The following is a 16,933-nucleotide window of genomic DNA, read 5'->3' on the forward strand; positions in this document are numbered from 1 at the left end:
GTGAGTCCGGGCCGCATCCGGATTTTCACAATAAAAGCATTCATAAAACTTAAAAAAGGTAATAATTTATTTGAAATTTTTTCCCCAATTTTCTATACGCAAAACATGTCAAAAACATAAATGTAAATAATTCCGCGATGGACCTTTCCCCGAGCATCTACTTCTTTGTTTATTCTGTAACATGGGCTAATCAACAAGATGCAAAAAATGGCGTAACAATAGACTTTTTCGCAAACGCTCAGACACTTGTCACTCAGAAAGATTTTCAGGCATGTTTGTAAACTTCACCTCGTTTTTGCATGCTATTTGTTAGTTTTGGGTTGTGTTTCAGTAATTCAAGTATGAATCAAAGAACCTAATGATAATTCTGATTGCTTGGGCGTCGTAGCTTAATTGCCGTAATCGAAAATTAGTCTTGAAATAGCTGTGATAGACTAGGCTAAACTTCTCTACCAGTACCGTACTGTTGAAAAACAGGTTGTTGAATGTTTTGAATCAAAATGATGACTTGAAACATATACCCCAGTTTATAGGGTACAACTCGCGAAGCCACCTCTAAAATAAGCACCAAGAATTTGCAATGGTAAGGTATAAAATAATTTCTTCGGGGTCAAAGGTCCATCGAATATCATGCCTACAGGCACGATAGTAGTAGCTTAGTGCTTACCGTACCGCATATTTCTTTCGGGGGATAGATTATAAAATATTTTGTTTTGCTCTACTTGTCTTGATCATATATTAAATGCATCAATCATTCTAACTGAGCTGAGTGACTTACGGGCCGCACTAACATTAAACTTTCATACCAAGGCGGGGGCCGCAAACTATCGTCCTGCGGGCCGCAATTGGCCCGCGGGCCGTGAGTTTGAGACCCCTGATGTAGATGGTCAGTTAGGTACATAATACATTTTATAAGTTACTTATTGTTTTATCGCTATAACAAAATATCTACAAATCTCTAAATAACTTATGTGCAGATATCTAAATCAGCATTAGATTTAAGGTAAAAATAAAAAATTGTGTATGAGACGGAGACGACGAGGCGCCAATACTATTGAAACCACTTCTATTATGGCAATTAGCAAGTTACCCGTTCAATGTAAATAAATAAGTAACTCGGAAACTTGACCTGATGACTTCGAAAAATCCAAAATTTAACGCTAATGTATTTGCGTATGTTAAGCACAGTTTCAGCTTTAGACTTTCACTCAAGATCCCTCGGAGACAAAAATTTCTCTTCTTTTATATTGAGAAATTCGAATATTGACTCCGACACAAAACAATTTGGGAACCCTTTTAAGAATAAAGCGATGTGTTTTAAAGTATTCCGAAAGCGAAAATAACATGTCATGAAATTCTTATCACGGAGAAAAGGTCAGGTGGAGAGCACTCTTCACGATATCAGTGTAGGTAGGCCACCATTATTACAATCGTCATGGCCGGTAAGAATATATATACATGGTTAAGCTGATGGTATGCCTGCACAGAACTCTCCCTAAGAAGCGCGCAAATGTGCGGCATGTACCCCTCCATAGATAGCATATCTTACAAATTCCCACATATCCAGAAAATTTGTCGGTGATAATTATTTACATATATGAATTATGAAAATAGGCGCTATTCGAAAATTGGATGTATCGTCGTAGTCAGTCCATTTACAAGTCTGATATAAACTAGGCACTGTACAAGCACTTATTGAGCAGTTCTCTAGGCACTACAAAAGTTTTTTAGTAGCAATTCACATAGCTACTTCAATTATATATATATGTGAAAATTTGTAAGATATACTGTTTATGGATGATGGGTACACGCCGCACATTTGCGTTTTATTTTAAGGGCATTCCTGTGCATATATACGGCATCCCGTATATAACCATGTATATTTCTTACCATTCCTGACGAAAGTAACGATGGCACTTCCACTGATATCGAGGGGAGTTCTCTACATCTGGCATTTTCTCCATAGTAGGAATTTCATAACATGTTTTTTTCACTTTCGGAATACTTTGAAAACCCATGGCTTTATTCTTAATTGGATTCTCAAATTGTCTGTGTCAAGAGTCGGTATTCGAATAGCCCAATATACAAGAAGGGAAATTTTTGTCCACAAGAATTTAGAGTGAAAGTCGTAAGCTAAAATTTACAACTTTTTCAGAATGCTTAACATCGGCAAATACATTAAAGTTAAATTTTGGATTTCTCGAAGTCATCAGAACCCCGTCGAAGTTTCCGAATTGCTTATTCACATTGAACGGGTAACTTAATAATTGCCATAATAGAAGTGGTTTCAATAATATTGACGCCTTGTCGTCTCAGTCTCTTGCGATGTTACCAATACACAGCTATTTGTTTTACCTCAAATCTAATGCTGTTTTAGATATCTGCACCCCCACTGTCTGGCTACGAACACGCGACACAAGAAGGATGATAAAAATACAGCAAAGAAAAAAACAAAATAGACGGATAAAACAACACAATTAAATAAACAAATAAGAAATACCGAAAATGCAGCGTACTTTCCCATGGTAAATGACCCAAAACACCCATAAATGTCTATTGGACTTGCTTATAAGTTCAGTTGTGTAAAACATGAATCAGAATTGAAAAAAAACTTGAAATTTGAATAATATTAATAATACCCATATTTATTATACACAATGAACTGGAATAAATAGCTAACTGAACTTAGTACAAATCGGTTAAGTGTTAACTTTGCGCCACCGATTGTCAAAATCAGAATTTGCATAAAGCATAAAATTGCATCTGGCAAAAACATTATGATAATCATCAAATATTTCAGAAGAACCAAAGGTTTCTCTCTACATCGTCTTTCTCTGTGCTGACATTTTCACAGGATCGTCATCCAGCCCATGCAGTGAAGTCTATAGTTGACCCTATCTGCAAGATGAAGAAAGGAAAGTGATGTGTAAGATATGGAAAGTTACTTTGTTTTATCGGTGTTTTATATTGTTTTTAAGGTGTTCAGTTCGATGGTTATTATTATTCAGAATCAAATTGAATTGTGTGATCTATTTCTGGTCATTACCCAACTAGACACAATAGCTCAATGAAATTTAAAACTCGAAATTTTAAAGTAAAATTTGACGAAGTCTACTTTTAAATGAACAATTGACCGCAAATAATTAACATGCAAATCGACAAAATGCGTTGGTGTATGTGATTAAAAAGACAAAATGGATCGATAAAATGAGAATAGTAAAACATAATTGATAGTAACACTTTTTACAAAATATCATATTTCACTATGGTGACTCTTCAGTCTAGTTCCCAAAATCCACCTTGAGTTCATGACACAATAACATTTGATGTTCCAGCAGCTTTCAACCAGAATAAATTTGATAAAAGGGCAGAGTGAATATTACCAAATTATCAGTTGCATTCAAGTACAACGGTAAAGGCAAATAATTTACTTCAGTAAAATCGTGTAAATTTCGAGAAATCAACTCAAAGGCCAAACAAAGCATAGTCGACAAATTATCAGCAAGACAAATATTCAAGTCATAGCTCAGTTTATCTCTGATTTAAGTCATCTGAAGTGAAGCAAATGCAAAACCATGGTATAGATCGAATGCAACTATACTATATAATATGATACTTCTAATGTAATTAATTAAGTTATTGCTGAACTGCTTGTCGAATCGTTGATATACACCTCAGTAAAAGTTCACGTTTTACAAGAAAAAAAATTGTAAAATGTTCAATAACAAATCTAATTTATTTTAAAAGTACGATTTAAGATCACCAATTACAGGCCACTCAAATATTTAGCATTTCATTTCAACATATTCATCAGTTTTCCATACGTTCTAAATTTTGTTGTATGGACAACATATTAACGATATTCATCACGACAGTGTGAATAGATTGAGTCCTTGTTTAATCAGGTATTAATTTTTTTTTTACTGCTTCAAATAATAAAACACGCCCGAGAAAAAGTAAAAACATACCTCTTCATTGATTAGTGGCAAACATAAACCTATTAGATTCGTTTTTTTATGTCTATTTCAAATAATAATAAACATGAATGTACATGAAGTACATGAATGTACATGAATTATTGCTAGTCTAAAATGTTTTAGCGGGTTATCTCTAGGCTCAGACCAGAGATTATATGCCTCTTCAGTGGCTGGCCAGATGAGCTGTACATTACCTATTACATAACCTTAGAGTGTAATATTTACCCCTGTGTAGCGACAATCGTCGCATGTTTGCAAATGTATTTACTCCAGCAGTCTACAGTCGATATTTCTTCGTACAACGATGATCCATACAATTGTCAAATCCCGTAGCATATCTAAATAGAAATACTTTTAAATTTCTTAAAATATGTAATACGTTTTAAGTAAGAGGTTTCGCGCATGCTCTCAATTTTGTACAATGAAGCATAAATGATTTGTGCTAAAAATTAAATGCTATGAAACGCGTGTTGCTAACGAGATATTCATATTAGTACCAAGAATGATAAAAATCATTTTTAAAACATCGTTGATTGCAATTACGGGTAGATGAACGGAACCTATATACTAATACTGATATACACCTACATTTTGAATGCAACAGATCACCAAATTACAAATGTGTATTAAACAAGAAATATTGAGCAAATGAAAAAAAGAATGTCACTTCGGGTAAACAAGCGCCGCTTGATTAGTTCGTTAAGTTTGTATGCTTATCTGATTATTTTAAAAATCTTGTCTCATCTGGTAATCAAACTCTGGCAAAGTCAAGTTTTAAATTTAGAATTTAAATTGGATTTCATATAAAATTTTCATTTTATCTCGAAAGGTCCATGCTTCAACCATTTGATTATGTTGTTAAAATTCGCTACCCCCAAAATCTCGATTTGGCGGAACCCCACAAGGTATATAATTCGTCATTTATGAAACATATATATAGCGGCTCGATATTTCTATTTTATTAATCAAAAAACATCTGCTTACCTTAATGTTGCGTCAAAAGAGTCAATGACTACGTTGAATAGCCCGAGCTCCTACATAATAGACAATCCGTTTGTCATCGCGCACCCCAGTGACTGGTTGAGAAAAGCGACGCGCTTCTCCACATTCCCGCTTAAACTGATTAGCGATATCACATAATTAATTAACTGTAATCAAACTAGAAAACGATCGGAGAAAGAATTGAGTAATTACTCGGATTACATGAGGTCGATCCCTTGACCCGTCGATATCGTGCATCTGGAGAGGTTTTGCGGAATGCTTGTTGTTACACGATGCAAATTTTGCTTGGCATGTGATTAAGAAATGGTAAATATAATCCTTTGGTTAGGGTATTCGAAGTTTAAGTACGTTATTCATTTTCCAACGTAAAAGTGGGGAACCTAAATTTATCTTGAAATCAGTGATATTTAATTGAGGCAAACTTTTCGAATAATATACTGCTACTGCTAATCTAAACCTGGGGATTTCCTTATAATAGCTTTATTCCTAGGGTTACGCTTGACACATGAGTATGATGCCAGACTGTACTTGACTTTATGATTGCTAGTACGTGAGTAAAGCTCGCATAATGGTGCTATTGGTTTCTAATATGCCCGAGTTTGTTCTATACTGTGAATAAAAATAAGGTCGTCTAATTCTAGTCATAAACGCGAGACTTGACCAATGTGCAGTATGTTTTGTACATCGAAGTCAACGTAGCTTAGTTTCATTTCCGTCCCGCAATTCTATCGAGCAAATCTCATCCTTCATTTTGTTAATCCTATTAGTATCGTCTATTAGTCGCTCGAAAATCTTGTACTCGTTGTCGGAGTTATACTCTTTCTGAAAATGAGAAGCCGAGTAGGCTAGCAGACGGAAGTCGTATGCTTTGCGTTCCTCGAGAACACATCGATAAATTTAATAATAATTATTTTTTAAATCATTATGAATTTTTGACCGGTCTATGACAAGTTGAGTTACCAACTTTGGCAAATTTTTATAACACTGTGAACACACACATATATAACATATGAACTACTTACTGGTTTAGTCAGCCAGGCTACTCCTATTACGAGACTGAAATAAGGTTCATACCTGAGAACAGAAATTCACAATCATATGTAGATAAAATATGGAAAGTAATGCAGTTGTATAGTTAATAAAATTATCAGCTTGTTTTCTTGTTATGCTAACTACCGATGATTTCTCTTTTATCGTCGTTGCTTCTATTATTTATGTTAAAAAAAAGTGTCTTTTCGCCGATATATTTTACAAACAATCGTTCCGAAACAGAGAACACACAAAGCTTTTTCAATTACACCAACTATTTCAGTCCTCTTCTGTAGTTTTGGAATATTCTGAAGTGGGGTGATCTTGTTTTCAAAGCCTCAAGTACCGTGAAGCTGTGACCGTATTGAATTGACCGTAAATTGAATTGTGTGATCTATTTCTGGTCATTACCCAACTAGACACAATAGCTCAATGAAATTTAAAACTCGAAATTTTAAAGTAAAATTTGACGAAGTCTACTTTTAAATGAACAATTGACCGCAAATAATTAACATGCAAATCGACAAAATGCGTTGGTGTATGTGATTAAAAAGACAAAATGGATCGATAAAATGAGAATAGTAAAACATAATTGATAGTAACACTTTTTACAAAATATCATATTTCACTATGGTGACTCTTCAGTCTAGTTCCCAAAATCCACCTTGAGTTCATGACACAATAACATTTGATGTTCCAGCAGCTTTCAACCAGAATAAATTTGATAAAAGGGCAGAGTGAATATTACCAAATTATCAGTTGCATTCAAGTACAACGGTAAAGGCAAATAATTTACTTCAGTAAAATCGTGTAAATTTCGAGAAATCAACTCAAAGGCCAAACAAAGCATAGTCGACAAATTATCAGCAAGACAAATATTCAAGTCATAGCTCAGTTTATCTCTGATTTAAGTCATCTGAAGTGAAGCAAATGCAAAACCATGGTATAGATCGAATGCAACTATACTATATAATATGATACTTCTAATGTAATTAATTAAGTTATTGCTGAACTGCTTGTCGAATCGTTGATATACACCTCAGTAAAAGTTCACGTTTTACAAGAAAAAAAATTGTAAAATGTTCAATAACAAATCTAATTTATTTTAAAAGTACGATTTAAGATCACCAATTACAGGCCACTCAAATATTTAGCATTTCATTTCAACATATTCATCAGTTTTCCATACGTTCTAAATTTTGTTGTATGGACAACATATTAACGATATTCATCACGACAGTGTGAATAGATTGAGTCCTTGTTTAATCAGGTATTAATTTTTTTTTTACTGCTTCAAATAATAAAACACGCCCGAGAAAAAGTAAAAACATACCTCTTCATTGATTAGTGGCAAACATAAACCTATTAGATTCGTTTTTTTATGTCTATTTCAAATAATAATAAACATGAATGTACATGAAGTACATGAATGTACATGAATTATTGCTAGTCTAAAATGTTTTAGCGGGTTATCTCTAGGCTCAGACCAGAGATTATATGCCTCTTCAGTGGCTGGCCAGATGAGCTGTACATTACCTATTACATAACCTTAGAGTGTAATATTTACCCCTGTGTAGCGACAATCGTCGCATGTTTGCAAATGTATTTACTCCAGCAGTCTACAGTCGATATTTCTTCGTACAACGATGATCCATACAATTGTCAAATCCCGTAGCATATCTAAATAGAAATACTTTTAAATTTCTTAAAATATGTAATACGTTTTAAGTAAGAGGTTTCGCGCATGCTCTCAATTTTGTACAATGAAGCATAAATGATTTGTGCTAAAAATTAAATGCTATGAAACGCGTGTTGCTAACGAGATATTCATATTAGTACCAAGAATGATAAAAATCATTTTTAAAACATCGTTGATTGCAATTACGGGTAGATGAACGGAACCTATATACTAATACTGATATACACCTACATTTTGAATGCAACAGATCACCAAATTACAAATGTGTATTAAACAAGAAATATTGAGCAAATGAAAAAAAGAATGTCACTTCGGGTAAACAAGCGCCGCTTGATTAGTTCGTTAAGTTTGTATGCTTATCTGATTATTTTAAAAATCTTGTCTCATCTGGTAATCAAACTCTGGCAAAGTCAAGTTTTAAATTTAGAATTTAAATTGGATTTCATATAAAATTTTCATTTTATCTCGAAAGGTCCATGCTTCAACCATTTGATTATGTTGTTAAAATTCGCTACCCCCAAAATCTCGATTTGGCGGAACCCCACAAGGTATATAATTCGTCATTTATGAAACATATATATAGCGGCTCGATATTTCTATTTTATTAATCAAAAAACATCTGCTTACCTTAATGTTGCGTCAAAAGAGTCAATGACTACGTTGAATAGCCCGAGCTCCTACATAATAGACAATCCGTTTGTCATCGCGCACCCCAGTGACTGGTTGAGAAAAGCGACGCGCTTCTCCACATTCCCGCTTAAACTGATTAGCGATATCACATAATTAATTAACTGTAATCAAACTAGAAAACGATCGGAGAAAGAATTGAGTAATTACTCGGATTACATGAGGTCGATCCCTTGACCCGTCGATATCGTGCATCTGGAGAGGTTTTGCGGAATGCTTGTTGTTACACGATGCAAATTTTGCTTGGCATGTGATTAAGAAATGGTAAATATAATCCTTTGGTTAGGGTATTCGAAGTTTAAGTACGTTATTCATTTTCCAACGTAAAAGTGGGGAACCTAAATTTATCTTGAAATCAGTGATATTTAATTGAGGCAAACTTTTCGAATAATATACTGCTACTGCTAATCTAAACCTGGGGATTTCCTTATAATAGCTTTATTCCTAGGGTTACGCTTGACACATGAGTATGATGCCAGACTGTACTTGACTTTATGATTGCTAGTACGTGAGTAAAGCTCGCATAATGGTGCTATTGGTTTCTAATATGCCCGAGTTTGTTCTATACTGTGAATAAAAATAAGGTCGTCTAATTCTAGTCATAAACGCGAGACTTGACCAATGTGCAGTATGTTTTGTACATCGAAGTCAACGTAGCTTAGTTTCATTTCCGTCCCGCAATTCTATCGAGCAAATCTCATCCTTCATTTTGTTAATCCTATTAGTATCGTCTATTAGTCGCTCGAAAATCTTGTACTCGTTGTCGGAGTTATACTCTTTCTGAAAATGAGAAGCCGAGTAGGCTAGCAGACGGAAGTCGTATGCTTTGCGTTCCTCGAGAACACATCGATAAATTTAATAATAATTATTTTTTAAATCATTATGAATTTTTGACCGGTCTATGACAAGTTGAGTTACCAACTTTGGCAAATTTTTATAACACTGTGAACACACACATATATAACATATGAACTACTTACTGGTTTAGTCAGCCAGGCTACTCCTATTACGAGACTGAAATAAGGTTCATACCTGAGAACAGAAATTCACAATCATATGTAGATAAAATATGGAAAGTAATGCAGTTGTATAGTTAATAAAATTATCAGCTTGTTTTCTTGTTATGCTAACTACCGATGATTTCTCTTTTATCGTCGTTGCTTCTATTATTTATGTTAAAAAAAAGTGTCTTTTCGCCGATATATTTTACAAACAATCGTTCCGAAACAGAGAACACACAAAGCTTTTTCAATTACACCAACTATTTCAGTCCTCTTCTGTAGTTTTGGAATATTCTGAAGTGGGGTGATCTTGTTTTCAAAGCCTCAAGTACCGTGAAGCTGTGACCGTATACCAAGTTTATCACGCGTGCCAGGGCGTTATTCACCCCAGAGTAAAAGAGAATAGATTTTTTTCAGTCAGGAGGGCGTTTGTCAATGGAAAAGAAGTCGTCCAAATTCGCTGCTGGAAAAATGTTTGGGAAACACTGATCTACCATATAATCTCTGATAAGCAGTGTTAGTTAGATAATTCATATTGTACTCACCGTCAATGTCAGTAGTTTCAAAACTCTAGAATTCCAACTTTTTCAATTAGATATTAGAACCTCGGCTGTCGCTGCTTGATAACCAGCTTTGGTTCCCCGCGACTTACTTTCCCCAATAAAACTGTGTAATTATCATTTTCTCATAATTTGTGCTCATGTGATGTTTTTTACTGGTTGAAAAAAATAAACTTGAACTTGACCTAGCATCACGTAACCAAATTCACTAATAAAGTCTATACTACAATCTCCACTGAATACTAGGACCGGAATACGAGACTGTTATCATTAAGGCGGCTTCTGATTTTATTTGCAAAGTAGCCAAAGTCAAGAAGCTGCAAGAGCACGTTCAGCTTCGACTGATGTAGTACGAGTTTAAAAAGCTACAAATATGTCGAGGTTATAGGCCTGTATACAGCGCTGGATTAATTAAGCAATATAAGCACGTGCTTAGAGCACCATGCAAAAGGGGGCACCGCGGAAATTTTGATAGCAGAATTTCATATTGTGCATCACTATTATTACGAGTTGGTCAGACGACACGGACTTCAGAATGTTCGCTTATTTTTCCTCTTGAGCTTCTCTACTAATGTTTGTTGGTTTTCGAACTATCTCCAAAAAATCATGGTAAATAATCGTAGCTTGGTCATCAATTAGTAATGAACACTGAAACTCACTTAGAGTAAGCGAAGTGGACCTATGGATCGTTTTGTTAAATTGTTGTTGATGTTTTTCTTAGTATTCTCCTTGTTGTTGTATTTTTGTTTCAAAAAAATCTATTTACTCTTTAACTATTGAATAAATTAATTGGTCCCATGGATTTCGTTTTAACTCTGAAGTTTTTTGTGACGACATCATCAAAATTGAGAATCGCGCACTACGTGGCAGTTACGCGAGGTCGTGGTTGAGACGGCGTATGTTTCTGTCACAAACCATAATGTCCGTGTTTGTATTGTGTTAATATATTTCTCTGTATGCTATAAACCAGACCTTTGATTTAGGCAGGTTTGACCGGGCCTGGACTCTGACCACCCATTACAAGTACGAGAAAAAATATATCTCTCTTTCTCCGACCGTTGGGCTGTAGATCGGATGCGTTTTGTTGTGGCCTGTTTTTGCTGTGTTAAGTTTTAAATTGTGGAGTTGCCGTACAATAATCAACTAATCCGTAATTCTTGAGTCTTCTGACTTATCTACAACCACAGTAGCAAAATCTTATCTGTGACGGTTAATCAAGTGACTCATGAAAAAACGTGTAAGCAATCAATTTTTGCGCCAAAAATATGAAAATATGTGAAAGTCGTAACATGGATAAAATATTGTTACGAAAAACCAAACATATCCCCATGAACACACACATGTAATGCAGCTGAGTGTCAAGAGATACCGATGGAGGAATGAATAAATCTGATTGCAAGTAATGTCTATTTCCTGCACATTTTTGTATCTTTTTCGGTTTTTCTATATTTCACCGAATGTTCAGTTCTCTAACACAAGTGTTTTCCAACCTATAGGTTTCGACCCAACACTGGGTCGCCTAAAAATCATCTGGGGTCGCCTGTATTTTCAACGAAAACTTAAAAGTTGCTGATTCCATTTCCTAGTAGATTTACTGTTTATTTTATATTTGGTATTGAAGTGTTGCTCAATAGTAATTGTATATGTGGTTAGTATCTAACCATAAAAATTTGGCAGCGTCTATTTTGCTCAAGTAAACCTATGCCACAATTTTAAAAACTGGCTGATTGCTAACGAACGCAGCTTTGTCGAAAATAAATGTCAGATAAAAAAGAACTTAAGTTAATAACTTAATATTAGTAATTTTTTCCGTATCGCTTACGTTTCTTCTTTGCGGGCATTGCGGTAATTTTTGTAACGTTTCTAAATATTTCCACTTTCTAGAATTCTCACATAGTTTAAATTTCCTTTTTGAAAAAAATGCTTATCGCTGGTCTTCTCTGTAACTCATCTCAAAGGTCGATTGACTCTTTATTCTATGTCGTCATCAATGATCGATTCATCTTCTTCAATATTTCTCTTTATTCTCCGCCCGATGATTTTCTCACAATTCTCCGTTCTTATGCCTTTGGGTTCCGCAACTTTCATAGCGAGATCATTTTCAGTGATGACATGACCGGCTGTTAGTTTGTGAGAGGCTACGACAGTTTTTCCAAGCTGACAATGTAATGTATTGATGGATACATGAAATATGAATATTTCTCTTATTTCTAGAGGTATGCATTTGTTGAATTCATAATAAAATAAAAACTGCTATTATTTAATTTTCAAATTATGCACTGCTATACTTCAAGGCAAATCCTAAACGGTCAAAACTAACTGTAATTTAATGAGGTAATTCCTGCTTGTTGAACGAACGTGCTTTTAATAAGTTGTAAGTCGGTTTAAGTTATTTTTTATTTTCCTCACATATATATTCAAATCACCTTCAAATAACACGGTTCTTCACTTTTTCTGATCTTCTTTTCTGTTGTCCCCAGTGCTTTTTCTACTGTTCGAATATCCTCAACCAACTGTTTCAGCTCACGAGGTTCAAGTGATGACATGTGATCGTTACCTTAATTGAAAATAAGCAGTTTCTAAAATAGATTTGAACGTGAATTTTGAACAGTTAGTTTTAAAAGATATTTTCCGTCTAATACCATAATTAATTTCCAAATTCATGCAATTGCTGTGAGTAAAGTTAACTAGGAATAGCATACAAGTAAAACTACTTTATTTATGAAGTAACCTTTCCAATTCTTGTCCAAAGTAACGTGTCGCTCAACAATCTTAGCTCCCAGTGTAACAGCCGCTATTGTTATTGCAGTTCCTGCTTCGTGACCGGAATATCCAATGGGTACTTCTGGAAATTCTGTTTTGTAGGACTGTAGAAACCAACAAGATTTCAAGAGTTACGTATCAGATTGAACGGGAACGTTTTAGTGGTTAGAAGTGGGAATACGAAGGCGAATTTGCGCGGCAGGCGAGGATATTTCAATTTTGTATTGAAAAGCGCTTCAACAATCGATTCGTGAATGTGCTATGCATAAAAAAATACAACAACTAATTTCAATGTTTCAGTCATGCAATTAATAAACATTTGACTTTTGGGGCGCCACAAAGCAAACTAATGAGCTACATATTTGTGGCTCCGTGTTGTTGTGATAGCGAAATTTCTACTGAAATCACAGCTAGTTTACCTGAGCTTTTCATCAAATGTGTAGCATGTTTTGGGTATTAGGGTGCATAGTGGAGGTACCCGATAAAAGGTAAAATTCTACCTGTATCACACGTAAATGCGTATCTTCTACTGGTTGTGGATAGGTGCTTGTGCACTGTAGAATGCTGAATTTGGGGTTTATCTTTTTCATTCTTTGATAAACTTCTCTGACCGTATCCATGTTCTGCATGCCAGTTGATATAATCAAGGGTTTGCCTGGTTGGATTATATAATGGTTTCAAATGTTTGGATATATTCAATATGGCTCTATGTTACAATACCTTATACCGAAATGGATTACATCCCACTTGCCATGTTGTTATGAAGCTACCATGAGCAAAATTTATTTGAATATCCCCCGTAAGGAGAGCTTTATTAGTCATTCGCCATTATGCGTGTAACTCTAACGTCTAAATCAAGTGTAGAATAGATTTTTAAAATTATCCTCATAATGAGTAATACAACCTGCAAAATCAAAGCTCTCGGCATTACAATGGCACAATAACGTTCCCATAAAACATACCTTTAGAAGCAGCATGTTGAATGAACTGGTAATTCCCTGCATCGACTGAAGCTATTTTGAAGAAAGGTACCCCGATTCTATCAAGAAGGTCAATGGATGACTAAAACATGATTGGTGATATTAGTAATCGAAAGAGATTTAAAATATGCTCAAAGCTTCCTCACCTCGCTAGTCGCCCATTTTGTCATCACCTTTTTGTAGGACAGAAAAGAATTTACCTAATTATTCCAGGGGAGAGGAAAGTGGTAAATATGTTTGTTAGTCAATAGAGACTGCTGAATTTACAATTCACGAAAATAAAAAAGTCTTTATTGAGCACAGACGAGATTTTCAATTGATATCGTACCCATAAATGACCAGAGGAAATATTCACAGATATATGTACCCACCGCATCCCCAGCCGATGAACTGAAAATAATTCCTATCTCATTTGCATAATTTCTCAGATCAATGAACTGTTCTTCAGTAAATTCAATAAATGCTTTGTGTTCACCATATGTGGCTCCCCATGAGTGCTTGCTACATGTGAATAAAAATAAAGTATGGGTGTTGATTTTTATATAAAAAGAAAAGCAGCAACTGAGGTAACTTTGCAGCTTGTTGTTTCATTTAAGATCGCGTTATAGTGTTTGGTATATATGGTAGTCATAAATATATTGCTAAGAAACAGTGGGTATTCGCCCCTTACTGCGGTTCCATGGAAAACTCAAGTGAAAGGACTTTGTTTATTATTTGAGTACCCGAATAATAATCATTGGACCAATAAAAAAAAAAAATTGGCGCATCGAACATCAACATTGTTTATTTTATTTCAATTGCTTTGGAGATTTAGAGACTGATCTTCATTTCAAGAATGTAAGCTACTTACCCACCATATTTTATGGCATCGTAATCAAGGCAGTTTTAATTCTCAATTTTCGAGGGGAGGGGTTTAATATCTTTGCGAATAGTCTAGTATACTCGCATGTTAATCATATCACTTTAGGGCGCTCCAGAAGTGTGTGTACCATTATAGAGGTAACAAATTTTGTTTGTCTACTTTACATCAAGTTGTGTAAATGGACTGAAATCTATGGGCAGGGGTATATTCACTTGGCTAACACAGACAGTCTCCGAACTTGCAATAGAACTAAAATAAGAGAAATCGGAATAAAATTATGGCCTAACCCCCTATACACACTACGGGAGTACCCACTTTAGTATATATACAAGAGGTCTTTTAAATAAAGATTGATGCAATATGCCCATCTCTATTTAAATAAATGATTCCGATCACGTTTCAAATTGAACAAAGGCCGTGTTCTTTTTTCAAGTTTCTTCATTGGTAAATATCACGCATTTCGCGTCAACTATCTAACACTCAAACGCCACAACTACTTCTTTTAAAAATATGAATTTAGTATCATATTACCTATACCCCAATACTGTGTAGAATAAGCGCGCATTGGATCAACCAGTTAAGATTTTGAATAAATCATACTTTCGCCTTACTATCTGTTATTTGTAGCTTATTGGACACGTTCAGTGGCCATAACGATCGTTTCAATATTATGTTGTTGTTGTTCTTTGACACGTTTTTAAAAAGTCGCTTTTCTCTTCGAATGCTGGACCAATTGCTTTGAAATTTTCAGTGGTTAAAGATTAATTTTTTCGCTAGAAGGCTATTACTTTTATTTATTTCAAAATTTTGCGTGAATTCTATGAAATTTGATATTTCGTTTAAAATTTCGCTGTATTATTTTTTATCCATGGGAACACGGATTTTAGTCAGTGTCGTGACTGGCTGTACGTTTTGATTCTGCAAAATTCTTGCTACTGGAAATTCAGAACTTTTTTGAGGGTACCGGTAGCGTCAAAGGTACCGGTAAGGACTGATTCGCTCTGGTCTAACGTGTCCATATATTTGTGCGTAGGTCTCTTGTTGTTAGCTAGAGTTATTATTGAAGTGGGCGCGAGACTTGGCAAATTCTAAAAAGGGGGCTTAAAAGTTTGAGAACCACTGTATTAGTTTGTCATTGACTAATTACTGTGTCCGCCTTAACATATTTATTTGCCCGTGCATGGTACAGTATGTAAATACAGTTTTGAATTGTTTAATTCTTTAGTAATAATCTCCGCATCAAACAGTGACATATGCCAAAACGTTAACAACAATATTTATTTACGTGCGGTAGTAGATATCTTACGTTTGCCAATATACACGTAATGAACGTATACTGTTTACTTTGATAGCTTATGGCGTTTGATTTCAGAACGAGGATATATTTGGTGGGTGAGGTACCTTGTGTATGGTCTTTGTAAAGCCTTTTTGTTAAATTTTTGATCAAGCTGACATTTCTGAAATTTCGCACAATCTGCACCACAATCTTTTGCCATCTTTATCATTTCCTTTGCAATTTCAATGTCACCCTGAAAGCAAGCGAAACATACACTATTCAATTCACTATTTTACTCATTGTTTACATGGGTTATTAAGGTGGTGGCGTGCCGGTGCCATGGAGTTGTAATTTGCCTCACTCCACGCGGAAACATGATTTCATATTGATATTTTCAATTGCGATTTTGTATCAATAACCTTAACATGGTGCCAAATATAGGAAAATATTGAGCGTCTAAATTCAGATAGAAGTTTGACCCTTTTGCCAATATCGACTATTCAGTTTTTTTTTTCATATCAAAACCAATGGAAGATACAATTAGGTAAAATACAATGCTTATTAATTAATTTGCATAATTTGAAAACTATGAAATGAATAAAATTATATTCGTTGTGCAAATTTGGATAGTTCTCCTAAGATTTTCATTTAATTTTTTTTATCAGTTACTCTCAGTTAATTGCCGATGAACATTATCAGTAAATACTATCACACTAATTATTGGCATTGAGGATAACATGCGATTGTGTACTTGATTCGCAAAAAAATGGCAATCTTACTTAAATACTTGAAACATTGGAATGAAAACTTTTGAGTTAGTTGAAAGATAAACGCATGGAACAGTTTTAAATCTTTAATTAATAAATATAACAGTGCCTACCTGATGGTTCTGTCCAATTTCTGCGATTATAAAGCATGGATGCTCTCCACCAATCCATCTTCCCGGGGATATTTCGAAGGTCGCCATACTAGTGCTGATTATCTGATTTCCCAGTAACTATTATGATATTAAACTAGACTACCAACTATCTGATTTTGATAAAATGCTATAAATCTTGCTTCGAAGTTTGCTATTATGAGTGTGAAACTACACTATT

At 34.7% G+C, this 16,933-nt stretch overlaps 1 protein-coding gene and 2 long non-coding RNA genes across 4 annotated transcripts; all 3 read right to left on the reverse strand.

Moving 5' to 3' along the window:
- Positions 1-903: 903 nt before the first annotated feature.
- LOC120347369 (uncharacterized) lies at positions 904-5,084 on the reverse strand. Its single transcript, XR_005570095.2, has 3 exons — positions 4,962-5,084; positions 4,203-4,315; positions 904-2,898 (listed from the first exon to the last, which is right to left on the reverse strand). It is a non-coding gene; the product is annotated as an uncharacterized LOC120347369 (long non-coding RNA).
- An 834-nt stretch (positions 5,085-5,918) lies between these two features.
- On the reverse strand, positions 5,919-8,563 carry LOC144429653 (uncharacterized). 2 transcript variants are annotated; one of them, XR_013478952.1, is made up of 3 exons: positions 8,335-8,480; positions 7,576-7,688; positions 5,919-6,053 (listed from the first exon to the last, which is right to left on the reverse strand). It is a non-coding gene; the product is annotated as an uncharacterized LOC144429653 (long non-coding RNA). The 2 variants fall into 2 exon arrangements; XR_013478951.1 differs by lacking the exon at positions 5,919-6,053 and having other exon boundaries at positions 7,441-7,688; positions 8,335-8,563.
- Positions 8,564-11,584: 3,021 nt separating this feature from the next.
- Positions 11,585-16,927, reverse strand: LOC120347367 (N-acetylneuraminate-9-phosphate synthase-like). Its single transcript, XM_039417300.2, has 8 exons — positions 16,717-16,927; positions 15,962-16,089; positions 14,070-14,199; positions 13,681-13,780; positions 13,219-13,373; positions 12,687-12,822; positions 12,382-12,512; positions 11,585-12,112 (listed from the first exon to the last, which is right to left on the reverse strand). The coding sequence occupies exons 1-8, from the start codon at positions 16,801-16,803 to the stop codon at positions 11,927-11,929; spliced, it is 1,053 nt and encodes a 350-aa protein (XP_039273234.2). The 5' UTR covers positions 16,804-16,927; the 3' UTR covers positions 11,585-11,926.
- Between the last annotated feature and the right edge of the window lie 6 nt (positions 16,928-16,933).

The sequence above is a fragment of the Styela clava genome, chromosome 11 (assembly GCF_964204865.1).
Source record: "Styela clava chromosome 11, kaStyClav1.hap1.2, whole genome shotgun sequence".
NCBI classification, from domain to species: Eukaryota; Metazoa; Chordata; class Ascidiacea; order Stolidobranchia; family Styelidae; genus Styela; species Styela clava.